Source organism: Stenella coeruleoalba (assembly GCF_951394435.1).
Source record: "Stenella coeruleoalba genome assembly, chromosome: 2".
In the NCBI taxonomy this organism is placed as follows: Eukaryota; Metazoa; Chordata; class Mammalia; order Artiodactyla; family Delphinidae; genus Stenella; species Stenella coeruleoalba.
The window spans coordinates 182,600,909-182,628,139 of NC_137147.1; the positions used below are offsets into that span (position 1 = coordinate 182,600,909).

Sequence of the window (27,231 nt, forward strand, 5' to 3'; positions counted from 1 at the left end):
GCAACCCTCCTAAACTGTTGGTAGGAATGTAAATTGGTGCAGCCACTATGGAAAACAGCATGGCAGTTCCTTAAAAAACTAAAAATAGAACTACCATATGATCCAGCAATCCCACTCCTGGGCATATATCCCGAGAAAACTCTAATTCAAACAGATATATGCACCCTAATGTTCACAGCAGCACTATTTACAATAGCCAAGGCATAGAAGCAACCTAAAGGTCCGTTGACAGATGAATGAATAAAAAAAGATGTAGTACATATACACAACGGAATACTACTCAGCCATGAAAAAGAATGAAATAATGCCATTTGCAGCAACATGAATGGACCTAGAGATTATTATACTAAGTGAAGTAAGTCAGAAAGAGAAAGATAAATACCATATGATATCACTTATATATGGAATCTAAAATATGACACAAATGAACTTATTTTTGAAACAGAAACATAGAAAACAAACTTATGGTTACCAAAGGGTAAAGGGGGTGGGGCAGGGGTAAATTAGGAGTTTGGGATTAGCAGAGACAAACTACTATATATAAAATAGATAAACAACAAGATCCTACTGGATATTGACTGTATTCAACATCCTGTAATAAACCAAAATGGAAAAGAATATGAAAAAGAATATGTATTTATATGTATAACTGAATCACTTTGCTGTACACCAGAAACTAACACAACATTGTAAATCAACTATACTTCAGTAATAAAAAAAAGGAGTGAATTTTAAAAATTTAAAGTTGATTATAATCACTGAAAGGGAAACAGCTGTCTATTATGAAACAAAATCCAGAACTCATTTTAAAAACATTAGTTAATTCAACTACAAACAGAAGGCATGGCAACCAGCAAAATGGGGATGGGAGAGTAGGGGGGTGGGGAGACTCATGGCTCAAAACGGTCATTTCATTAGTATATGAATGGTTTCTATAATCAAGAAGAAAATTCTAACAGTCCAAAAGGGAAACCAGGAAAAGATATAAGATGATAGTTCACCCAGAGAGGAAATATGGGGAGTCTAAGCAACAAATTAAAAAAGTAAAATCAAAATAAGATACCAGTGGCACAACTCAAACATTTTAATGACAAAACTTCATGACAAAACTTCATGACTTTAATGACAAAACAAAACTTCATGACTTTAATGACAAAACAAAACATGACTTTAATGACAAAACAAAACAAAACATGACAAAACTTCATGACTTTAATGACAAAACAAAACTTCATGCACTGCTTATGAGGGTGTAAACTGATACAGCTTCTATGGATTTCATCATTAACTCTGAAATTTAAAATGGGATATCCTTGGGCTTCCCTGGTGGCGCAGTGGTTGAGGGTCCACCTGCCGATGCAGGGGTCACGGGTTCGTGCCCCGGTCCGGGAAGATCCCACATGCCGCGGAGCGGCTAGGCCTGTAAGCCATGGCCGCTGAGCCTGTGTGTCCGGAGCCTGTGCTCCGCAACGGGAGAGGCCACAACAGTGAGAGGCCTGCGTACTGCCAAAAAAAAAAAAAAAAGGGGGGATATCCTTTGGCCCAGTAAATCCCTTTCTACAAAAACATCTCACAAATATAGTTCTTGTGCTCTAAGTAAAAGACATTCATTCACTTAGCACTGTTTATATCAGCAAAACACTCTAAAAGACCCACAGATCTATCAATAGGGTTATGGCTCATTAATTTATGTTTCACCCATACACTGGAAAATTATAAAGCAATTCAAAAGAGTAAGATAACTCTACATGCAGTCATGTTAAGATCCTTTGACATATTTGGTGAACAATGTAATCTGCATACACACTGCAATAATACTCATGGAAAAGATATACCTGCATATATTTTGATATGCCTGCAAATGCGAAGAAAACGGTTTGAAAGGATAAACACCCACTTTTTAACACTTCCGTTAAGAGGAGGAATGGGGCAGAAGGGAGTTTTAGGGCTGGCTTCTGGGTTATTTTCTTCTTTTTCACTTTTCATTCTATGCATTTACTTCTAACTTTTTACAAGGAGAATGTTATGTCTGTAGTTAAAGAATAAAAACAACTAAATTAGGTGTACCAGGTTCACCAAAGCCTTACCCTGAGAACCATGCTTCTGGATGATCCGCCCAAAGGTAAAAGCTGCCACTTAGAACACATGACATATCTGTGCCATTTGTGTGTGCGTGTGTGCGCGCGCGCGCGGGGGGGGGGGGGGCGACCGTGAACCAGCCAAATTCTGCCAATAAATTGTGAGTCCTGTAGGACAGGCACGATTCCATTCGCCTGGAACACGTGTTTCTTGTATTCACTGAATCGTGAGAGGCTGGGCGCAGGGACACATTTGGGGCTGGTTAGGCTACCATGTGGCCGCCAGCAAAGCTCCAGCCTCCGGGCGCGAGCAGCCTGGGCTCGAACAGACTCCTTCAGAATTTCTCCAGGAAACCGTCGGGTGGGTGGAGATGGGCGCTCCGTCCAGCAGCGCCCTTCCAATCTGCTGTCCTGTTTGAGAACGTCGCCTTTCCTTCCCGGAAATGAGCCTTAATGCAGCTAAGGTTGCGCCAGAGGCGGCGCCCGGGCGGGAGGCGGGGCAGGAACCGGGGCCCGTAGCGCAGGGGCCGGAGGCGGGGCCGGGGCCGGACTCGGAGAGCTGGCCGCAGCCGCCAGCAGGGCCCGGCTCCGAGCCTCTCCCGGCTGCAGAGCCCGAGCCGGAGCCGGTCTCGGCGTCGGGTCCGGGACAGGAGCTCGAGCTGGGCTGGGCTGCGGGGCAGCGCGCAGGGGCCCCGCCGGAGTCGCAGCCTCTGCCGGCGTCGGAGTCTGAGAACGGAGTGTCCGAGAGGCCCCGCTGCCACACCGACTGCCTGGAGGTGCTGCTCTCCCGGGCCTTCCGGCGGCTGGGATGGGAGGTGGGCTCGCACCCCTGGATCTTCTTTCTGCTGCCCATGGTTTTGACGGCCGTCCTCGGCGCTGGCCTGATTCACCTGCCCAAGGAAGAAGAAGACGTCGAGGAGCAGTACACCCCGATAGGGAGCCCCGCCAAGGCTGAGCGACGCTTCGTGCAGGGACATTTCACCGCCAACGACTCCAATCTCTTCTCAATCGCCAGGAAGAGCACCGGGGTCAATTATGCTTCCATTCTAGTGGTCTCCAACACCAACTCGCTGCTGGAACAAGAAATCTTATCAGAAATTAGTGAAGTGGACGACGCGGTTCAGGCTTTGACTGTGACACAGGCAAACGGAACCCAGATCCTCTACAATGAGGTGTACTCGAAGAACCAGGGCTACTGTGTACCCTTCCACCCACTCTTGTTCGCCTGGAAAACGAACAGTGTCCTCAACCTGAAAAACATCACCTTCCCCATCTACAGCCTAGCCGGCCAGGTCGTGTACCTGGCCAACATCCTTGGAGGAACTGTGTTAGGCAAGAGCATGGGACTGAGCCAGTTACTCCTGGAGGCCAAAGCCATGCGGCTGCAGTACTACCTGAAGACTGGCGAAGGAGAGGACAGCGAACGCAGCAAGGCGTGGCTGATCCACTTCCTGAACCAAGTTGGCAACCTTGAAAAGAGTCTGGCCTTGAAGAAGATCCAGGTACCTAGCGGCTGGGGCTTTACAGGGAGGCCAGGAGAAGGTGGGAGGGATAAGAAGACTTTTCCAACAGCACTCCCTAATTACTTGATGGAGCCCTTGACTTGAAGCTGGGTGTGTTCTGCTGTATTTGGTCCTTAATCCAACTTTCTTAACATAGCGCACTGAAGAATGCCACAAAAGAATCTAAAAGAGTGGATATATGCCTATGTATAACTGATTCACTTTGCTGTACACCTGAAACTAACACATAATTGTAAATCAACTATACAACAAAATTTTTTAAAAATAAAATAAAAAAGAGAGCTAAGACGTAAAAAAAAAAAAAAAAAGCCAGAAATCTTAAATCCTTGGTAACATTTTGCTGAAAAACACAAATTGTACATCCTCAAGGTTGTTCTGTTCAGTACAGACATTGATCTTAAGGTTTAGTTTGGTTTTCTGGTCAAATTACTTTGAAATTTTTACTTTTAGTTAAAGTCTTTGCTGTTTCTGGGAGCCCCCTAAAATTTGTTTAGAGTTCAGTGGAATAAAAAAAAAAATCTATAAGCAAAAGTTCCATGGTTTTGTTGAAAAAGAATGCTGAGCATTTTAAAAGTAAATTATAGCATAGTGCCAGGCACATGTTAGCTGTTCAGTAATTGCTGGGCTGGCAAACCTAATACTCTGAACAAAACTGGTGAAAGTGAGACACCTTCTGGAAAAAGCCTTTGAATACCCAGTCCTTAATGAAATGATATTTGTGCAGTTAAAATAGTAAAAGATAACAACCTAATAAAAATTTAGAAAAGCCAAAATGTCTATAGTTATCAATGATTTTTTTATATAAGATTCAGATTTCATATATTCAGGAGTTTTAAACTTTAGATTTTTGAAATAAACTTTGGAAAGCATGCCAGAGATTTGTGGGAAGAAGCAAATCTTTATTACCTTCTTTATTCTAAAATCATAATCCACATAGTTTGATTCTTTACTGAATTTTAATGTTTCAGTCAATAAGCTATAGTGTTTCAATATCATTTGTAACACACACGATATCGGAATTAAAAGTTACTTATCTGAGTATCTTTTTGTGGCAGATGGTCTACTTTACATCACTTTCTAGACAACTGGAATTTGAGCCAACTTCTATGACAGTGATCCCCTTGTTTCACTTGGCATACCTTCTAATCATATTATTTGCAATCACATCATGCTACAGGTAAAAGAATTTTATTAGTTTTTTAAACACTAACTTTAAAAAATATTTTATTGTGGTAATATATATGTATATAATGTATACACAATATATGTAACATAAAATGTACCATTTTAAAAACCATTAAAAAACAGTTATTTATTTAATTATTTGGCTATGCCAGGTCTTAGTTGCGGCACATGGGATCTTTATTTGCAGCATGTGGGCTCTTAGTTGTGGCATGCAGGCTCTTAGTTGTGGCATGCGGGATCTAGTTTCCTGACCAGGGATCCAGCCTGGGCCCTGTGCGCTGGGAGCATGGAGTCTTGACCACTGGACCACCAGGGAAGTCCCTAAAGACCATTTTTAAGTGTACAATTTATGGCATTAATTACATTCACACTGTTGTGCAACCATCACAACTATCTCTTTATAAATATGTTCCATCACCCCAAACAGAAACTGTAACCATTAAGCAATAACTCCCCATTGTCTCCCCCAAGTCTTGGTTACTTTTTAATCTACTTTCTGTTTCCATGATTTTGCCTATTGTAGAGATTTCATATAAGTGGAATCATACAGTATTTGTCCTTTTGTGACTGGCTTATTTCACTTAGCATAATGTTTTCAAGGTTTATCCATGTTGTAGCATGAATTCCTTTTTATGGCTGAATAATATGCCATTTTATGTATATACCACATTTTATCTACTTATCTGTTTATGGGCCCTTGGAATATTTCCGTCTTCTGACTATAGTGAATAATGCTGCAATGAACGTTGGTGTACAAATCTCTGTTTGAACTTGTTTTCAATTCTTTTCAGCATATACCTAGGAGTAGAATTAGTGGGTTGTATGATAATTCTCTGGTTAGCTTTTTGAAGAGCCACCAAACTATTTTTCACAGAAGCTACACCATTTTATATCCCACCAGCAATGTGTAGGTTTTCCAATTTCTCCACATCCTCACCAACACTTATTTTCTGTTTTACTGATTATAGCCATCCTTGTAGGTATAAAGTGACATCTCATTGTGGTTTTGATTTGCATTTCCCTAGTAACTAATGATGTTAAGTATCTTTTTTATGTGTTTACTGGTCATTTGTATATCTTCTTTGGAGAAATGTCTATTCAGGTCCTTTGCCCTTTTTTCTTTTTTTTTTGTCTGTGCCACACAGCTTGCAGGATCTTAGTTTCCTGACCAGGGATTGAACTCAGGCCCTTGGCAGTGAGAGCGTGGAGTCCTAACCACTGGACTGCCAGGAAATTCCCACATTTACCTATTTTTAATGAAATTGTTTGTCCTTTTGTTGTGTTGAGTCCTATTTTTGATGAGTACTTTATATATTTTAGATATTAAATCCTTATCAAGATATATGATTTGCAAATATTTTCTCCCACTCTGTAGATTATCTCTTTACTTTCTTGATAATGTCCTTTAATGCACAAAAGTTTTAATTTTGATGAAATTCAACGTATTTATTTTTCTTTTTGCTACTTGTGTCTTGGTGTTATATCTAAGAATCCATTGACAAGTCCAAGGTCATGCACATTTACCCTGTGTTTCCTTCAAGAGTTTTATGGTTTTAGCTCTGAAATTTAGGTGATTGCAATTTTTAATTCATAGTTGTATGTGATGTGGAGTAGGGGTCCAACTTAATTCTTGTACATGTGGAAATTCAGTTGTCCAAGTACCATTTGTTGAAGAGACTCTTCTTTCCCAGTTGAATGGACTTGGCATCCTTGTCAAAAAACAATGGGCTGTAGATGTATGGGTTTATTTCCAGACGCTCAGTTCTAGTCCATTGGTCTATATGTCAATCCATATACTAGTACCACTCTGTTTTAATTATTGTAGCTTTTTTATAAGTTTTGAAATCTGGAAATCTCAGCTGTCCATTTTTTTTTCATCTTAAGGTTATTTTGGATATCCAGGGCTCCTTGTGAATTTGGGTGTTGACCTTTCCATTTCTGGAAGAAAACGCCATTGGAATTTTGATAGAGATTGTGTTGAATCTGTAGATTGCTTAGGTGAGATTGTCATTTTGACAATATTAAGTCTTCCTCCCCATGAACTAAGAATGTCTTTCCATTAATTTAGGTCTTCTTTAGTTTTCATCAATGTTTTGTAGTCTTCAGCATACACGTCTTTCACTTCTTTGGTTAAATGCATTCCTAAGTATTTCATTATTTAAAACACTAAATGGAATTACTTCTTTAAGTTCGTTTTGAGATTGTTCATTGTGCATGGATAGAAACCGCTGAATCCTGTGTGTTTATCTTATAACCTGCAGATTTACTGAATTTGTTTACTAACGTTAGTAGTTTTCTTGTGGAGTCTTTGGATTTTTCATATATATAATCATATAATCTGTGCAAAGAGATAGTTACAATTCTTCCTTTCCAACTTGAATTCCTTTTATTTCGATTTCTTGTCTAATTGCTCTGGCTAGCACTTCCAGTACAATATTGAATATCATTGGTGAAAGTGGGCATCCTTATCTTGTTCCTGATCTTAGGTGGAAAGCTTTCCATTTTTCACCATTGAGTATGATGTTAGCTATGCAGTTTTCATTATTGACTTTATAACTTTGAGGAACTTTCCTTCCATTCCTTGTTTTCGAGTGTTTTTATCATGAGAAGATATTGGAATTTGTCAAATGCCTTTTCTGCATCTTTTGAGATGATCATGTGGTTTTTATCCTTTGTTCCATTAGTGTGGCGTATTACATTGATTGATTTTCCCATGTTGAACCACTCTTGCATTCCTGGGGTAAATCCCATATGGTCATGATGTATAATCCTTTCAATATGCTATTGAATTGTGTTTGCTAGAATTTTGTTGAGGATTTTTGTATCTATATTTATAAGAGGTATTATCTGTAGCTTTCTTGTGATACCTTTGTGTGGAATTGATATCAATGTAATGATGGCCTCATCATATGAGTTAGGAAGTGTTCCCTTCCTTTCAACTTTTTGGAAGGGTTTGAAAAGGATTGGTATTAATTCTTCTTTACATGTTTGGTAAAATTCACTAGTGAAGCCATCTGGTCCTGGACTTATTTTGTTGGGAGGTTTTTGATTACTGATTCAATCCTTTTACTTGTTACATGTCTGTTGAAATGTTCTATTTCATCTTGAGTCAGTTTAGGTCTTTGTGTATTTCTAGGAATTTGTGCGTTTTATCTAGGTTATCCAGTTTGTTGGCATAAATTGTTAATAGTAGTCTCTTATAATCCTTTACATTTCTGTAAGTTCAGTAGTAATGTCCTCACTTTCATATCTGATTTAGTTATTTGTATCTTTTTTATTTTCTCCTTTGTCACTCTAGATAAATGTTTGTCAATTTTGTTGATCTTTTTCAATAACCACTTTTGGTTTTGTTGGTTTTGTCTATTGTTTTTCTATTCTCAATTTCTATTCTCAATTTATCACCGTTCTAGTTTTTATTATTTTCTTCCTTCTGTTAGCTTTGTGTTAGGTTCTCTCTTCTTTTTCTGGTTCCACAAGATGTCTAAATCCACAAAGTGGTTTGAGATCTTTTCTCTTTTTTAATGTAGCTATAAATTTACCTCTGGGCACTGGTGTCACTACCTCTCATAAGTTATGGTATTTTGTATGTTTGTTTTCATTTTCCTTATAAATTATCTGCCTAGATGTTTTATCCATTATTGAAAGTGATGTATTGAATTTGCCAACTATTACTGTAGAGCTATATATTTCTCTCTACAATTCTGTTAATATTTACTTCATATATTTTGGGTCTCTGTTTTGTGGTTAATTTATGTTTATAGTTGTTATATCTTCCTGATTCATTGACCTTTTTATCAATATATAGTGTCCCTCTGTCTCTTTTAACAGTTTTTGAAATAAAGTCCATTTTTGTCTGACATCAGTATAGCCACCCCTGATCTCTTTTGGTTACTATTCATATGGAGTATCTTTTTAAATCCTCTAACTTTCAATCTATTCATGTCTTTGGATATAAAGTGAGTCTCTTGTACACAGCATATAGTTGAATCATGCTGTTTTATCCATTCTGACAATATCTGCCTTTTGATTGGAAAGTTTAATTTATTTAGATTTAAAATAATCGCTGACAAGGAAGGACTTGCTCCTGCTGTTTTGCTGTTTGTATTCTGTATATATTATAGCTTATTGTTCTTCATTTCATCCACTTATGCCTTTTTTTTTTTTTTTGGCCATGCTGCACAGCTTGTGGGATGTTTTCTTTAATACTCATCTTTTTTTTTTTTTAAATTTTATTTTTTTTTGCTGCTCCACGGCATGTGGGATCTTCCCGGACGGGGGCACGAACTCGTGTCCTCTGCATAGGCAGGCGGACTCTCAACCACTGCACCACCAGGGAAGCCCAGCTTGTGGGATCTTAATTCTCCGACCAGGGATTGAACCCAGGCCCAGGCAGTGAAAGCTCCAAGTCTTAACCACTGGACCAGTGAATTCCTGATTTATGCCTTCTTTTATGTTTAGTTTCTGTTTTTCTAGTGAGCTGTTTTGATTCTTTTTTCATTTCCTTTTGTGATGGTTTTTAGAGACTTTCTTTGTGGTTACCATGGAGATTCATATAACGTCTTAAATTTAAAATGATCTATATTAAATTAATACCTACTTAACTTTTAACTATGCTGCTTCTATACATCTCTGTCCTCCCTCCCTTATGTTGTTGTCATAAATTGTATGCACTATAACATAGATTTATAGTTATTTTTATGTCATTGTCTTTTAAATTCTGTAGGAAGTAAAAGGTAGAGTTACAAACCAAAAATACAATAATACTTGTTTTTGTATTTGCCCATGTATTTACCTTTACTGGAGATCTGTATTTCTTCATGACTTCGGTTACTTTTTCTTTTTCCTTCATTTCAATCTGAAGGAGTTCCTTCAGCATTTCTTATAAGACAGGCCTAGTGATAACAAATTCCCTCAGCTCTTCTTTATCTGTAAATGTCTTAATTTCTCCTTCATATTTGAAGGAGAGTTTTCTGGACACTGCCTTGAAGTTGATCGGTTTTTCTTTTAACACTTTCAATATCATCCATTGTCCCTTGGCCTCCATGGTTTCTGATGAGAAATCAACCTTGATACTTATTAAGTATCCTTTGTACGTGATCAGTTGCTTCTTTCTTGCTGCTTCCAAGACTGTCTTTGTCTTCATCTTTCAATAGTTTGATTATAGTGTCTCTTGGTGTGGATCATTTTGAGTTTATCCTACTTGGAATTTGTTAAGTTTCTTGGATTTGTAGCTTCATGTCTTCTATCAAATTTGGGAAGTTTTCAGTCATTTTTCTTTAAATAGTCTTTCTGCCTTTTTTCCCCTCTCTTCTTTTTCAGGGACACCCATTATATGTATGTGGGTTTGCTTGCTGGAATCTAACAGGTCAGTGAGGTACTTTTCACTTCTTATTTCTTTCAGCCTCTCAGACTCAGTAATTTCAATTGACCTGTCTTCAAGTTCACTGGTTCTTTATTATGCCTGCTAAATCTGTTATTGAACATCTCTAGTGTTTTGTTTTTTATTTCAGTTGTACTTTTCAGCTCTAGAATTTTAGTTCCTTTTAAGTTTTTTTTCTATCTCTTTATTTAAATGATCACTTTGTTCATACATTATTTTCCTTATATCCTTGTCAGTGCTCACCTTTAGTTCTCTAAGCTTATTTAGGACAGCATTTTATAGTCTTTATCTACTAGGTCCTGTCTCTGTCTTTCCTGTCAATTTATTTTGTTCCTTTGCCTGATCAATACTTTCCTATTTATTCATTTGCCTTGGGATTTTGTTTTTGTTGTTGTTGTTGTTGTTGAAAACTTGGCATTTGACTATTATAATGTGGTAACTGGAAATCAGATTTCCTACCTCCCCAGGGTTTCCTGATGTTTGTTTGCTTGTTTGTTTAATACTGTAGTAGTTGATCTTCTTAGTGACTTTCCCAAACTATTATTGCAAAGATTGTATTCCTTGTTTATGTTGTCACTGAAGTCCCGTTCCTTAGCTTGTGTTCAGCTAGTGTTTTGACAGAAATTTCCTTGCATTCCAGGAGCTCTCGCAGTCTTTTCAAAATGGTTGTGTGCCTGGACTCTCCTTCAACACTTACCCAGGGTTATGCCATGACTGGGGATTAGCCATAGGTGAAAAGCTTAGTGTCTTAAGTCCTTTTTGAGCATTATATCTTGCCCTGGGTGACTTTCTAAATTCCCCAGTATACACGGCACTTGTGAATATTCTAAACTCCCAGAGAAATGCTCCCCAGCTTCTGCCTTAGGCAGTCTTTTGTATGTTTGGGCTGTAATCTTTTGCCCTATGCATGTGAAGTTTGTTTATTCAGTTTGTGGTGTTTCCACCTTTCTCAACCTGAGTTTTGTGTTAGACAAAACAGAGGAGTGCCTTGCATCAGTCCTTCAGGTAGTCCCTAGGCAGTTTAGAACTGATATATAAAATATTACGTGAATAAGGTCTGCTCTGCTCCTTCCAGAAATAAGGACATAGTCCCACACTGGTAACATGGGCTGTTGATGCTTTAAGACTGCTGTTGCTTTAAGACTCTTGTCACTTTAAGACTATGGCCAGTTTAACACATCTGCCACTTTATTGTCACTGCCACTTTAAAACTTGTATCCCACCAGAGAGGGAGGTGAAGTAGGGCATATAAACTCACTACAAACTTTCCTACTGTTTTAAAGGCCCCCTGCCTTTTTTTTTTTTCAGCTCTCTGTAAACTTTTGACTGTTTTCCAGAGATCACAGAGTTGGTTCTGACAACTTCTGCTTGTTTTTCTATGTATCGGTTGGGAGGCAAGAAGTGGAAAATTCTTACTCTACATTTTTCTGATGTCTAGCAGTAAACTCTTATTTTTTAAACCTAATGACTTAAAACAAATTTTGCCCATTAGCAATAGTATGCAATCAAATGGAATAGTAACAAGAACTTTTGGCTGGTTTTGTTTGTTTCGTATATGTTTATTACCTTACATGTTTGCCAGTTATGATTAGTTGTGTCATTTGGAGGCAGATATGCTGATAGAGCTAAGAAACAAGTCTTTATTTCTATTATAAATTTGAACTAGTACTTTTAACTATACAAAAAAGTAAGCTCTAATTTAATTGACACGGGCATCTCCATTGTTCTGGTGTGGAGTTTACTTTGTTAAGCACTTGTTATCTAGGCATTAGGGTTAGTTTGAGCTCTTATGGCCGGAAAGCTAAAATATGAAAAATATAAGCCAAAAACAAAGTAGAATTTAGATGTAGAAAGAACCTCACAAATAATATTATTCTAATGATTCTCACATCAGAGTCACAGAGAGAGCCCTAAAACCACATATTCTGAGGCCCTGCCCTATTGAATCAAGTATCTGGAGGCTAAGTCTGAAAATCTATATTTCAAAAATTTCTCCAACTTATTCTCATAAGTACATAAGTTTGGGGGAAAATGATATAATTTAACTCTCTAGTTTAAGGTGGAGAAAGATGTGAGGCTCCAATAGGTAAAGGGACGTAACCACACCGGGTGCATCTGTAGAGTCAGTAAGCTAATTTATTACTTTGTTATTCTGGAGAGGAAGATCACATCCCTTAGAAAATAAAGAAATGAAAAAAGCAGGAAGGAAGAAAAAAGGAGGAAGAAGGGAAAGAAGGAAGGGAGGAAGGGAGGGAGGGGGGAGGAAAGAAAGCAAAATTCAGCCGTGTTAAAGTTAGTAGGATAAATAATTTTTTAAATTAGTACGGAATCTATAAGGTACCAAGAACTAGTTTGACAGAAGTCTTCTACTGGATAGTTGGTTCTGAATATACAAAGTTATGTCAATTCTTGCTTATCTGTAGCAAATAATTGTGAACAGTAATGCAGAAAATCTTATATTGAAGGCAATTAGAAAATGACCTACATTTGTCTTTGAAGACTTTTTATGCTTATATAACCAACATATTGGACACACAGGACACATGAGGTGTAAACATAAAGCAACTTTATTTTCATCTCCCTCTGTTCCCTTTAAGTTTTGTAGGTAGAGCAAGTTCTTCCTCTGCCCCATAAAAACTGAGGCAGGCCCTGTGACTTTCATTGTCATTCTTAGGTAAGACAGAGTCCTCCAATCAGAATTAAAATGTCCATGTCCATGTAATAAACAAAAAGTGGTAACTTGATTTGAAGCTGAGGTTTCCCCCTCTCTTAGCTGGAGCACACTGCATGGGAAAGCCTTTTATGGGGAAAAAAGGGCTTCCCTGCCCTCTTCTGTCACTTCTTATCTTGCTGTACTAGTTCCTGGGTTGGAACATGCCCAAGGAGAAGAGGAAAGGGAAGAGGAAGATTCTCAAGCCATACATGCTGAGTGATGGTCTAATAGATGCTTTTTCTGGGTTTGAATATACAACTGATTTTCCTGTGAGAGCTTTTGTAAGTTCCTTGACATCTCTCACTCCCAGTTGTCTGTTATCGCTGAGAATCTTATCTCTGTTCTGGGTGCGGCCTCCTAGACAGTCCCTAAGATATCCCCATCCTGCCTGTCTCACACACTTATATATGAAAGTTATTCCTTGCCTACATGCATTTACCTCATACAGAACCATTATTCAAACACATTTTGTGGTTCCATATTTACTGTCTTGCAGTGAAGTCATTTAAACAGTAGTAAGACTTTCTCAAAAGGTATACTCCAAATTGAACTTCATTCTATAGTAAGTACTGGTATGTTGAGCTTCCAGACTATTTCAAAATTGTCTGACATTTTGGAAACGACAAAACTTACACCAAATGTGAGATCAATTTCAGAAAAAAATCCGGAGAATCTTTCGGATTCAAATAGACTGTAAACTATTCTTTAGTCTTGATAGACATCATTATCTTTCAAGGAAGATGTGGATCCCTCACCAAGCGTATACATAGATTGTATTCTAAGTGGGATGATTTCTAATTTAGCCTCCCCTTAAATGAATAGAAAATTCAGAAAATTGGCCATTTTGCTGCCAGTGATGCCTAACTGCCTGAGCATTGGAATCATATGAAGACATTTTTAGACACTTGGATTCTGCAGCTTCTCTAGAAACCTATAGATCAGAATCTGCAGAGCTGTGTTCCAGGACTGTAGGAATCTAAAGTTCTAAGACTCTCCTAAGTCATTCTGATAAACTGCTTAACCAAGGTCCTTCTTGGGGACTAGAAAATCTGCAAGTGTGTTCACCAAACAGTGCTCTACATTCACATCTTCCCTCCATTGCCTATTGAACATTAAAATAAAGGTCATTTAGAAAAAGTCAACACAGCAACTAGTCAAAGTCAAGTCACTCTGGCCAATAAAATACCTCACTCCCCCATCCTCTGAAAAATTTACACCAACAAAATCCAGAAACCTGAAAGAGGGAATGGGGATAAACATGTCACCTGTAGCTTTTATCCTCATTAATCTTTCTGATTTCACAGTTCATCTGTGTTGCTTTCTTATCTTAAACGCCTATAAACCAGTATTGTTACTTTAAGAAGTGTTTGTCGTAACGAAGACATTTACTTTCGCTCTGGAGTGGGACTGTGTGAGTGTGTGTGTGTGTGTGTGTGTGTGTGTATCTTTGGGCCCCTGAGTCTCACTGAAGCATCAGCAGCTTGAGAAAAAGTGAGATAGAGGCACAGTGTAGGTTCTTTTTTTTTTTTTTTTGGTAGTAATAAGAAAGTTCAGCTATTTTAATGTGGTCCTGCCTGAATAAGGTCTTTAGTTATATTCTTGCTGTTTTGGAATCAGTAGCTCCATTGGCTTAGTTGACTCTCCCAGTTTTCAAACCAGACTTAGTTTCTCTCTCCTGCTAAAAATATCTAGAGGCAGGTATCAGTCATTTGTTTTGGAGCAGTTAGCAAATGAGTAAAGTAGAAAACCAGAGGCTGTTGTCAGTATTTTAAAATGTAAAGTCATGAGTATTGGGAGGAAAAGTGTTAAACCCATTCCTTAATTGCTGTGTATGTATTCCCATTTCTGTTGGTCCAACCAAGAAACAGGCATAGCTTGTGTTACTCAAAATGGAGTACATATCACATATTTTTTGCAGTTAGTAGCCACTTCTCTAGAGCCCACTTCTCCATCAGAGGAGAGTATGAAAATCTTTTAGAAGGAGGCTTTACTTTTTTTTTTAATTTTTATTTTTTTTAAACAGCAGGTTCTTATTAGTCATCAGTTTTACACACATCAGTGTATACATGTCAGTCCCAATCTCCCAATTCATCACACCACCACCACCACCCCACTGCTTTCTCCCCTTGGTGTCCATACGTTTGTTCTCTACATTTGTGTCTCTATTTCTGCCCTGCAAACTGGATCATCTGTACCATTTTTCTAGGTTCCACATATATGCATTAATATACGGTGTTTATTTTTCTCTTTCTGACTTACTTCACTCTGTATGCCAATCTCTAGGTCCATCCACATCTCTACAAATGACTTGATTTCATTCTTTTTATGGCTGAGTAATATGCCAATGTATATATGTACCACATCTTCTTTATCCATTCATCTGTTGATAGGCATTTAGGTTGCTTCCGTGACCTGGCTATTGTAAATAGTGCTGCAATGAACATTGCGGTGCATGTGTCATTTTGAATTGTAGTTTTCTCTGGGTATATGCCCAGTAGTGGGATTGCTGGATCATATGGTAATTCTATTTTTAGTTTTTTAAGGAACCTCCATACTGTTCTCCGTAGTGGCTGTATCAGTTTACATTCCCACCAACAGTGCAAGAGGGTTCCCTTTTCTCCACACCCTCTCCAACATATGTTGTTTGTAGATTTTCTGATGACGCCCATTCTAACTGGTGTGAGGTGATACCTCATTGTAGTTTTGAGTTGTATTTCTCTAATAATTAGTGATGTTGAGCAGCTTTTCATGTGCCTCTTGGCCATCTGTATGTCTTCTTGGGAGAAATGTCTATTTAGGTCTTCTGCCCATTTTTGGATTGGGTGGTTTGTTTCTTTAGTATCGAGCTGCATGAGCTGTTTATATATTTTGGAGATTAATCCTTTGTCCGTTGATTCGTTTGTGAATATTTTCTCCCATTCTGAGGGTTGTCTTTTCGTCTTGTTTATGGTTTCCTTTGCTGTGCAAAAGCTTTTAAGTTTCATTAGGTCCCATTTGTTTATTTTTATTTTTATTTCCATTTCTCTAGGAGGTGGGTCAAAAAGGATCTTGCTTTGATTTATGTCGTAGAGTGTTCTGCCTTTGTTTTCCTCTAAGAGTTTGATAGTGTCTGGCCTTACATCTAGGTCTTTAATCCATTTTGAGCTTATTTTTGTGTGTGGTGTTAGGGAGTGATCTAATCTCATACTTTTAAATGTACCTGTCCAGTTTTCCCAGCACCACTTATTGAAGAGGCTGTCCTTTCTCCACTGTACATTCCTGCCTCCGTTATCAAAGATAAGGTGACTGTATGTGTGTGGGTTTATCTCTGGGCTTTCTATCCTGTTCCATTGATCTATCTTTCTGTTTTGGTGCCAGTACCGTATTGTCTTGATTACTGTAGCTTTGTAGTATAGTCTGAAGTCTGAGAGCCTGATACCTCCAGCCTCGTTTTTTTCCCTCAAGATTGCTTTGGCTATTTGGGGTCTTTTGTGTCTCCATACAAATTTTAAGATTTTTTGTGCTAGTTCTGTAAAAATTGCCATTGGTAATTTGATAGGGATTGCATTGAATCTGTAGATCGCTTTGGGTAGTAGAGTCATTTTCAGTATATTGATTCTTCCAATCCAAGAACATGGCATATCTCTCCATCTGTTTGTTTTATCTTTAATTTCTTTATCAGTGTCTTATAGTTTTCTGCATACCAGTCTTTTGTCTCCCTAGGTAGGTTTATTCCTAGGTATTTTATTCTTTTTGTTGCATTGGTAAATGGGAGTGTTTCCTTAATTTCTCTTTCAGATTTTTCATCATTAGTGTATAGGAATGCAATAGATTTCTGTGCATTAATTTTGTATCCTGCAACTTTACCAAATTCATTGCTTAGCTCTAGTAATTTTCTGGTGGCATCTTTAGGATTCTCTATGTATAGTATAATGTCATCTGCAAACAGTGAGAGTTTTACTTCTTCTTTTCCAATTTGTATTCCTTTTATTTCTTTTTCTTCTTTGATTGCTGTGGCTAGGACTTCCAAAACTATGTTGAATAATAGTGGTGAGAGTGGACATCCTTGTCTTGCTCCTGATCTTAGAGGAAATGCTTTCAGTTTTTCACCATTGAGAATGATGTTTGCTGTGGCCTTTATTATGTTGAGGTAGGTTCCCTCTATGCCAACTTTCTGGAGAGTTTTTATCATAAATGGGTGTTGGATTTTGTCAAAAGCTTTTTCTGCATCTATTGAGATGATCATATGGTTTTTCTTCTTCAATTTGTTAATATGGTGTATCACATTGATTGATTTGCATATATTGAAGAATCCTTGCATCCCTGGGATAAATCCCACTTGATCATGGTGTATGATCCTTTTAATGTGTTGTTGGATTCTGTTTGCGAGTATTTTGTTGAGGATTTTTGCATCTATATTCATGAGTGATATTGGCCTGTAATTTTCTTTTTTTGTAGTATCTTTGTCTGGTTTTGGTATCAGGGTGATGGTGGCCTCATAGAATGAGTTTGGGAGTGTTCCTTCCTCTGCAATTTTTTGGAAGAGTTTGAGAAGGATGGGTGTTAGCTCTCCTCTAAATGTTTGATACAATTCACCTGTAAAGCCATCTGGTCCTGTACTTTTGTTTGTTGGAAGATTTTTTTTTTTTTTTTTTTTTTGCAGTACACGGACCTCTCACTGTTGTGGCCTCTCCCGTTGTGGAGCACAGGCTCCGGACGCGCAGGCTCAGCGGCCATGGCTCACGGGCCCAGCTGCTCCGTGGCATGTGGGATCTTCCTAGACCGGGGCACGAACCCATGTCCCCTGCATTGGCAGGCGGACTCTCAACCACTGCGCCACCAGGGAAGCCCCTGTTGGAAGGTTTTTAATCACAGTTTCAATTTCATTACTTGTGATTGGTCTGTTCATATTTTCTATTTGTTCCTGGTTCAGTCTTGGAAGGTTATACCTTTCTAAGAATTTGTCCATTTCTTCCAGGTTGTCCATTTTATTGACATAGAGTTGCTTGTAGTAGTCTCTTAGGATGCTTTGTATTTCTGCAGTGTCTGTTGTAACTTCTCCTTTTTCATTTCTAATTTTATTGATTTGAGTCCTCTCCCTCTTTTTCTTGATGAGTCTGGCTAATGGTTTATCAATTTTATTTACCTTCTCAAAGAACCAGCTTTTAGTTTTATTGATCCTTGCTATTGTTTTCTTTGTTTCTATTTCATTTATTTCTGCTCTGATCTTTATGATTTCTTTCCTTCTGCTAACTTTGGGTTTTGTTTGTTCTTCTTTCTCTAGTTCCTTTATGTATAAGGTTAGATTATTTGAGATTTTTCTTATTTCTTGAGGTAGGCTTGTATAGGTATAAACTTCCCTCTTAGAACTGCTTTTGCTGTATCCCATAGCTTTTGAATTGTCATGTTTTCATTGTCATTTGTGTCTAGGTATTTTTTGATTTCTTCAGTGATCTCTTGGTTATTTAGTAACATAGTGTTCAGCCTCCATGCATTTGTGTTTTTTACATTTTTCCCCTGTAATTCATTTCTAATCTCATAGCATTGTGGTCAGAAAAGATGCTTGATATGATTTCAATTTTCTTAAATTTACTGAGACTTGATTTGTGACCCAAGATGTGATCTATCCTGGAGAGTGTTCCGTGCACACTTGAGAAGAAAGTGTAATCTGATGTTTTTGGATGGAATGTCCTATAAATATCAATTAAATCTATCTGGTCTGTTGTGTCATTTAAAGCTTGTGTTTCCTTATTAATTTTCATCTTGGATGATCTGTCCATTGGTGTAAGTGAGGTGTTAAAGTCCCCCACTATTATTGTGTTAGTGTCGATATCTTCTTTTAGAGCTGTTAACAGGTGCCTTATGCATTGAGGTGCTCCTATATTGGGTGCATATATATTTATAATTGTTATATCTTCTTCTTGGATTGATCCCTTGATCATTATGTAGTGTCCTTCCTTGTCTCTTGTAACAGTCTTTATTTTAAAGTCTATTTTATCTGATATGCATATTGCTACTCCAGCTTTCTTTTGATTTCCATTTGCATGGACTATCTTTTTCCATCCCCTCACTTTCAGTCTGTATGTGTCCGTAGGTCTGAAGTGGGTCTCTTGTCGACAGCATGTATATGGGTCTTGTTTTTGTATCCATTCAGCCAGTCTGTGTCTTTTGGTTGGAGCATTTAATCCATTGACGTTTAAGGTAATTATCGATACGTATATTCCTATTAACATTTTCTTAATTGTTTTGGGTTTGTTATTGTAGGTCTTTTCCTTCTCTTGTGTTTCCTGCCTAGAGAAGTTCCTTTAGCATTTGTTATAAAGCTGGTTTGGTGGTGCTGAATTCTTTTAACTTTCGCTTGTGTGTAAAGGTTTTAATTTTCCATCGAATCTGAATGAGATCCTTGCTGGGTAGAGTCATCTTGGCTGTAGATTCTTCCCTTTCATCACTTTAAGTATATCATGCCACTCCCTTCTGGTTGTAGAGTTTCTGCTGGGAAATCAGCTGTTAACCTTATGGGGGTTCCCTTGTATATTATTTGTCATTTTTCCCTTGCTGCTTTCAATAATTTTTCTTTGTCTTTAATTGTTGCCAGTTTGATTAATATGTGTCTCACAGTGTTTCTCCTTGGGTTTATCCTGTATGGGACTTGCTGCACTTCCTGGACTTGGGTGGTATTTCATTTCCCATGTTAGGGACGTTTTCGAGTATAATCCCTTCAAATATTTTCTTGAGTCGTTTCTCTCTCTCTTCTCCTTCTGGGACCCTTATAATGCGAATGTTGTTGCGTTTAATGTTTTCCCAAAGGTCTCTTAAGCTGTCTTCATTTCTTTTCATTCTTTTTTCTTTATTCTGTTCTGTGGCAGTGAATTCCACCATTCTGTCTTCCAGGTCACTTATCCGTTCTTCTGCCTCAGTTATTCTGCTATTGATTCCTTCTGGTGTAGTTTTCATTTCAGTTATTGTATTGTTCATCTCTGTTTGTTTGTTGTTTAATTATTCTAGGTCTTTGTTAAACATTTCTTGCATCTTCTTGATGTTTGCCTCCGTTGTTTTTCCAAGGTCCTGGATCATCTTCACTATCATTATTCTGAATTCTTTTTCTGGAAGGTTGCCTACCCCCACTTCATTTAGTTGTTTTTCTGGGGTTTTATCTTGTTCCTTCATCTGGTACATAGCCCTCTACCTTTTCATCTTGTCTATCTTTCTGTGAATGTGGTTTTTGTTCCACAGGCTGTAGTTCTTTTTGCTTCTAGAAGGAGGCTTTCATACTTTTTGTTAGCCAGATACATATTGAACCAGCTTTGAAATACAGGAGCTATTTAGGATCATGTTTAGGGCTAACTGGAGTCACAGGTGGGTGAGAAGACAACTGGATATAGGTACTTCCATTTGCTGTTGCGTTCCATTCACACTCCTTTGAAGATCAGAGTGGAATTAACCATCTGCAGTGTTTTAGTATATCTTTGTGGTCCTGAAATGCCAGTCAGTGGATTTGTGCTTGGCTAGATGTGTAAGAATCAACCAGTATAGTTTGATAAAAGTACAGATTCCCAAATTTTCTGTCTCCAAACTCCCTTTTTTTTTTTCAGCTGGCCTGGGCTAGTGCCTGGAAATTAAACTTCTCCAGCAGACAGGTATGAGAATTATTGCCCAAGAGGGCTCTGTATAGGTGTCCAATTCAAGAATGTTATGAATTGCTGGAATTTCAGTATGGAAGCTACCACTACAAGTTCCATGATTTTTCCCTCCAAATTTACAGGTGTGACTGTATACGAAACAAAATGTGGGTTGCAGCCTTTGGAGTGATTTCTGCTGCCTTGGCAGTGGTGAGTGGCTTTGGCCTGATGTTGTACATTGGGGTGCCATTTGTGATCATAGTTGCAAATTCACCATTTCTTATTCTAGGTGAGGCTGCACATTGTGTGTGTGGGGGTGTGGGGTGGATAATGGAAGGGGATTGTGTTACATTAAGCAGAATAAGTATATTTAGGTGGCTCTACAAGTCCAAAATGGGGCATCAGGAAAGAAGAAAATCAGATGGAATTCTGAGTCTTTAGAGTTAGAAAAATCTAGTACCCCAAATGGAAAAACACAGACCAGGGACATGAACAGGCAGTACACACACACACACACACACACACACACACACACACACACACACACACACACACACACACACACACACACACACACAAAATCCAAAATACTAGTCACTGAAAGTATAAGAAAAAATATTTGACCTTTCAGTAAATCAAGGGATACAAGTTAAAACAAAAGTGAGACACCTTTGTTTTCTTTTCTTATTAATGAATATTAGCAAGATTAAAGGTTTGGGGAATGTTGTATGCAAATGAACACTCATGTTCTGCTGGGGGAAGTTTGTAAATTGGTGCAGTTTTAAAATACAACTTTGCAACAGATCAAAAGAGTTAAAAATTTAAAAGGGAATACCTTTGACCTGCCAACTCCACTTCTAGGAGTTTGTCCTAATTATTGGACAAGTGCTCACAAAGTAGAACGTGTATTTCATTTCAGTGTGATTTAGAATAGGAAAAAACAAGAACAACCTAATCCCATATCGACATGGGATCGGTCCACTCAAACATAGCATATTAAAGTTTTGGAATCCTATTCACTCTTTAAAAAGAGGTAGATATAAAGTGTTAAATGAAAAATGCTAGCTATGAAACAAGATGTTTAAAATAGATATACAAATATATGTGTATATTTGTATAGAGCAAATTCTGGATGGCTATACTTAAAATATTAGCAAGGATTATCCCCGAAGGGTGGAATTACAGTTGTTTAAATTTTTTCTTTGCATTTTCCTGTACTTTCAGGATTTATTTTACAATAAGCATGAGAAGATAAATATGTTTATATTTTGGAAAGTAGGCAACTTGGAAGAAATAATATTTGATTTCTTAGGGGAGACAGTGGAGGAAACCTTCCTAGTACACACTCACACTTAAAATATAAGAAAGCTCTCAGTGTTCCCACAGTCATACATAACTATAGTTAAAATCTATGCAACCGATTTAATATAAAGCATCTTCATACTGTCTGTGTATACATTGAAGTATGAGTGTAGGGGTGTGTGTGTGTATGAGTGTGTGTGTGGGGGGGTTGTGATTTCAGTAACTCAAGAAATATACGAGGACAATTTTTGAACAAGGTTCTATAAAGAAAAAACTGGTTTTTAAATACCTAATAAATATCAATGAGTTTATTCATCGTCCTTAGTACCTCTGATTCTTCCCTTTTGTTCAGCTGAATACAACTGAAATCCACAAAGCTGGCAGCAGGGGGAGTGTCGGGATGCAGTTTATGACACACTACGTAAACCTGTGTCAGTGTAGGCCCTCGTACCGCATGTTAGTTCCAAGTACTGATTTTGTATCAATGTACACAGAAACAGAGGTGTACATGAATGAAAGCAGTAGAAAGCTTGAGGCAGACGAAATTTGTCTGCAACATGCTCATGCTGTCCTTTGTAATCCCATTTCTTCTCTGTGGTCCTCCTCTCCTAGCCTTCATTGATGGTTTCAAAGTCCTCAGATGTTCTCCTGTCCTCTTTATTCCAAACCAATCAGGAAACGTCATTGTGGAAAAGACTGATTACCTTAGTAGGCATTTAATATGTAAAGGATTCTTAATATTTACTTTGGTGCATATTTCTGATCTCAAGAGAGCCTGCATTTTATTGTGATAATGCCTTAACCTGGGCAAGTGAAGTTTGAATGATAGCCTTCTGGGTATCAAAAACAGACTAGCAGGAAAACTGCATTTGTGTGTGTGTGTGTGTGTGTGTGTGTGTGTGTGTGTGTGTGTGTGTGTCTATAAACTATGGGGTGCCTCTACAATCAGCACATTGATAGCTAGATGCTAACTGTAGAACAGATAAATCCAGCTCATATTTTAAGCAACAGTATGTTGGCTCAACATTAGTGCACTAGAATAAAATGGTTTATGGGAGAAAATGATCTCTCAGGTATTCTAATGGAGTCAAGGATACATTGCTAATCCCACTTCACCTAACACCCAGCAGCCAGGTTTCCTGACTCATCATTGAAACACCCTAAATGATGACTAGGAGTGGAGTATACTGTGCTCTGTGCAAATAGGAGTACGTGCAAAGCACAGAGCTACTACAGAGCAAGGAGCGATAAGTTCTGTTGTGGATTCAGAGGCAACCAGAGAAAGCATCACAGAAAGAAGTATCAAAACACAGATTGAGCAAGATAAATAAGACCTTAAGAGATGGACAAAGAAATGGTGTGAACTGATCTGTTTAATGTTTAATGGATGTTCATATGTATGAAGATTCTGTTTCTTTTTTTAACAGGCGTTGGGGTCGATGACATGTTTATCATGATTTCTGCCTGGCAGAAGACCAACCTCATGGATAGCATAAAAGAACGGATGTCCAATGTCTATTCAAAAGTGGCAGTGTCCATTACAATCACCACCATCACCAACATCCTGGCCTTCTATACAGGAATTATGACCTCTTTCAGGTCCGTACAATACTTCTGCATCTATACAGGAACAACCCTTCTCTTTTGTTATTTTTATAACATCACCTGTTTTGGAGCATTTATGGCCCTGGATGGTAATAGAGAAGTAGTTTGTCTATGCTGGTTGAAGAAACCAGAAACTCCTGACCAAAAATGTTCCTCGTTAAAAAAGCCCTGCGGCCTCCCATGTAATTCTCTCCGAGACAAACATAAAGCTGATATCCGCCCAATGAATTTGTTCTTTAGAGACTATTTTGGTCCTTTTCTCACAAGCACTGAGTCCAAGTTTTTGTAGTGCTTATATACATTTTGTACATCATAAGTAGTATATATGGGTGTTTCCAAGTGCAGAAACGTTTAGACCCCTGAAATTTGGCAAGTGATGACTCCTACATCACACCGTATTTTAATGTAGAAGAAGAACATTTTTCAACTTATGGTCCCAGGGTTATGCTTATTGTTACTGAAGCTCTTGACTGTTGGGAAGGAGATGCTAGGCAAAAATTGGAAAAATGTCTTGTAGATTTTGAAAACAGTGACTATGTAGATTAAAATCTTACAGAGTTTAGATTACGAGAATATGTGAAATATATGGAAAACCACCATCACGATGTAAATGATAACTTTTGTAAAAAATATTCCCAATTTTGTAATAGATTCTCCACTTTTTATGTATGATATTAACATTACATCATCACAGGAAATCATCTGTTCCCGGGCCCTCATTCAGACCATGGGTGTTTCTTCTTCAACCAATAAGAAGCTGATGTTACTCCAGTTCCGAGACATGGCCGAAAAGTGTGAAATTCCCCTAATGGTGTATAACCAGGCGTTCATATATTTTGATCAGTATTCTGCAATAGTAGAAAACACTGTTTGAAATGTAATTGTTGCCTCAACACCTATGTTCATTGTTTCCTTACTGTTAATCCCTCACCTGCTGTGTTCTTTGTGGGTAACTTTTGCTATCGCTTCTGTGATTTTGGGAGTAACGGGTTTCATGGCATTCTGGAACATCAATCTTGATTCCATATCCATGATTAATCTCGTCATTTGTATAGGGTTTTCTTTTGATTTTTCTGCCCACATTTCCTATGTATTTGTTTCCAGTTCAAAGCCCTCAGTAAACCAAAAAACCATCGAGGCATTGTATCTGCTAGGCTACCCTGTGTTGCAAAGTGCAATTTCAACAATAATAGGAGTGTGTGTCTTATCTGCAGCTAAAGCATACATCTTCAGGACATTTTTTAAGATTATGTTTCTTGTTATGGTATTTGGAGTTGCTCATGGCCTAATTTTTATTCCGGTATTCTTAACCTTTTTTTGAAAGTTTGACTAGTCACTAACCAATCAAAGACCAATTATAGAATTCCTGATTGCCCCAATCCAATCTGATAAAAATGTGCTATTAAGAATAGTCAATAAACTAAAAACAAAGGGATGTTTCCTTGGTGTGGAGATCCCATTTTAAAATGTTATTTAAAATATCCTGAGAAAAATTAATTAGTCTTACATTAAAATATCTTTGCTAAATTAGGAAGTGTTGTCATCTTTATTATGGTCTATACAATCAAGCATAAGTATAACTTTCCAGTTATTTTTTCCTTTTATTTCATCATTAGTAGTTTATGCCTGGAATTCAGATATTTTATGTATTATGCTATAAATGGAATATTATTTTCATTGTACTTCCCATATGCATTATTATGTAAAAGTGCAACTGATTATTATTTATTCTCCTAGTCTGGGGTTTTTCTATGCATGTTCTTAGTGCTGTATTTTGCTGAACTGAAGTTTTTAAGTTTTGGAATCCAATTTATCATTTTTTTAATGGTTAGTGTTTTCTGTGTCCTCTCTAAGAAATTTTTGCCTAATCCAAGATTACAAAAAATTCATCTATGTTTTCTTCTCAAAGCTAGTAGTTTTATTTTTACATTTAGGTCTATAATTCATAGACCCATGTTTGTTGGGAAGTATGGATAGAGGTTCATTGTCTTCCCATTATAGTTATCCAGTTGTCCCAGCAGCATTAGTGAAAAGACTGTCCTTTCACCATAGGGATTAATTTGGCACCTCTGTCAGAGAATCAATTGACAGTTTATGTGTGGCTCTGTTTTTGTGCATTGATCTGTTTTTCTGTCATACCACACTGCATTGATTACTGAAGCTTTCTATTAATTATTGAAATTAGGTAAGGTATCCAACATTTTTCCTCTTTTCCAAATTGTTTTGGCTATTCTAGTTTCTTTGCATTTAGATACTAATTTTAGAATCATTTGTCAATTCATCAAAAAAAAAATCTGGGATTTTTGATTGGGATCGTGATTGGGTTATGGTGAATCTACAGATCAATTTGGGGAAAATAGATATCTTAGCAGTATGGAATCTTCCAATCTGTGAGCATGGTTTATCTCTCCATTTTTTATATCTTCTTTAATTTCTCTCAGGCATGTCTTATAGATTTACATGGATTTACTTCTAAGAACATTAATTTATTATATCATTGTAAATATTTTAAATCCCCTTTCCATTTTTTTTACTAGTACATAAAAATAAAATTGGTTTTGGTATACCTACCTTATACTGTGTAATCTTTTTAGGTTCATTTATTAGTTCATGTAGAGTTTTTTAGTTTCTCTAATAGTTTTTATCTATGCAATTATGTAAAGGTCACATAAAGACAATTCTGTTTCTCCCTACATAAACTTTATCTTGTACTTATCTTATTGCACTGGCTTAAAATGTCCAGTAAAATGTGGGAAAATGTACTGAAAGCAGACATCATTGCCTTGTTCTCAACTTTGTAAGGAACGTGGTCAATATCTCAGGCAGTATGATTATTACCTGGAAGTTTTTCATAGCCATCTTCTGTCAGATTGTGGAAGCTCTTTTCTACATATAGTTTTCTGGGATGTTTTAACATGAATGGGTATTAAATTTTGTCAAATAATTTCTGTCCATTGACTGAGATTATCATGTCTATTTTTCTATCTTAATCTGTGAATGTGACAATTTATATTGAGTGATTTTCTAATATTATACCAACCTTGCCTTCCTAGGATGACTCACACTTAGTCGTGGCATGTTATTATTTTCATATATTGCTGTCTTTGTTTTGTTAATATTTTGTCAATGGTATATGTTCCTGTGTTCATGAGGCATATTGGTCTACAATTCCCTTTTTTGTGATGCCTTTCTCAGGTCTTTATATCAGGGTTATGCTGCCCTCAGGAAACAAGCCAGTAAATATATATTCCTCCTCTTCTATTTGCTGAAATATATGATGTATGGTTGATATAATTCTTTCATTTCTTACTTAAATGTTCAGTAGAATTCACCAGTGAAGTCTTCTGGGCATGGAGCTTTTCTGGGAAGGATTTTTATTTCAGATTCACTTTCTTTAACAAATAGAAGGACATTCAGATGTTCTTTTTCTTCTAGGGTCAATTTTGGTATGTTTGGTTTTATAAGGAATTTGCCCATTTTGCTAATTGGCTAATTGATTATTTTCTTACCATTTTAATGTCTAGTGATGTCCCATGTACAGTTCTTGATATTGGTAATTTGTATTATGTACCTTATATTTCTTGATCAAGGGATTATCAATTTTATTAAATTTTTCCAAGAACCAGCTTTTGGCTTTATTGAATTCTTTTATTTCTCTATTTGCTACTTGATTGCCACACTCTTTATTCATTCTTTGAGTTTAACTTTCTCTTCATTTTCTAGCTTTTTAAGGTGGTAGGATAAGTCACTGATTTTAACATTTATTCTTTTCTAAGAAAGCTTTTAATGTGATAAATTTCCTTCTAACTAGTCTTTTAACTATCCACAAATTTCTATATGAGGGGTG

General features: G+C 37.3%; 1 protein-coding gene across 1 annotated transcript; it reads left to right on the forward strand.

Annotated features, from left to right (window-relative positions):
• Nucleotides 1–2,287: 2,287 nt before the first annotated feature.
• PTCHD3 (patched domain containing 3) lies at nt 2,288–26,943 on the forward strand. Its single transcript, XM_079913947.1, is given in 9 exon segments — nt 2,288–3,580; nt 4,657–4,778; nt 20,621–20,766; nt 23,207–23,662; nt 23,665–23,744; nt 23,748–23,927; nt 23,931–24,001; nt 24,003–24,255; nt 24,259–26,943. Coding segments are annotated over 9 exon segments (2,814 nt in total). The 5' UTR covers nt 2,288–2,521; the 3' UTR covers nt 24,706–26,943.
• The last annotated feature ends 288 nt before the right edge of the window (nt 26,944–27,231 follow it).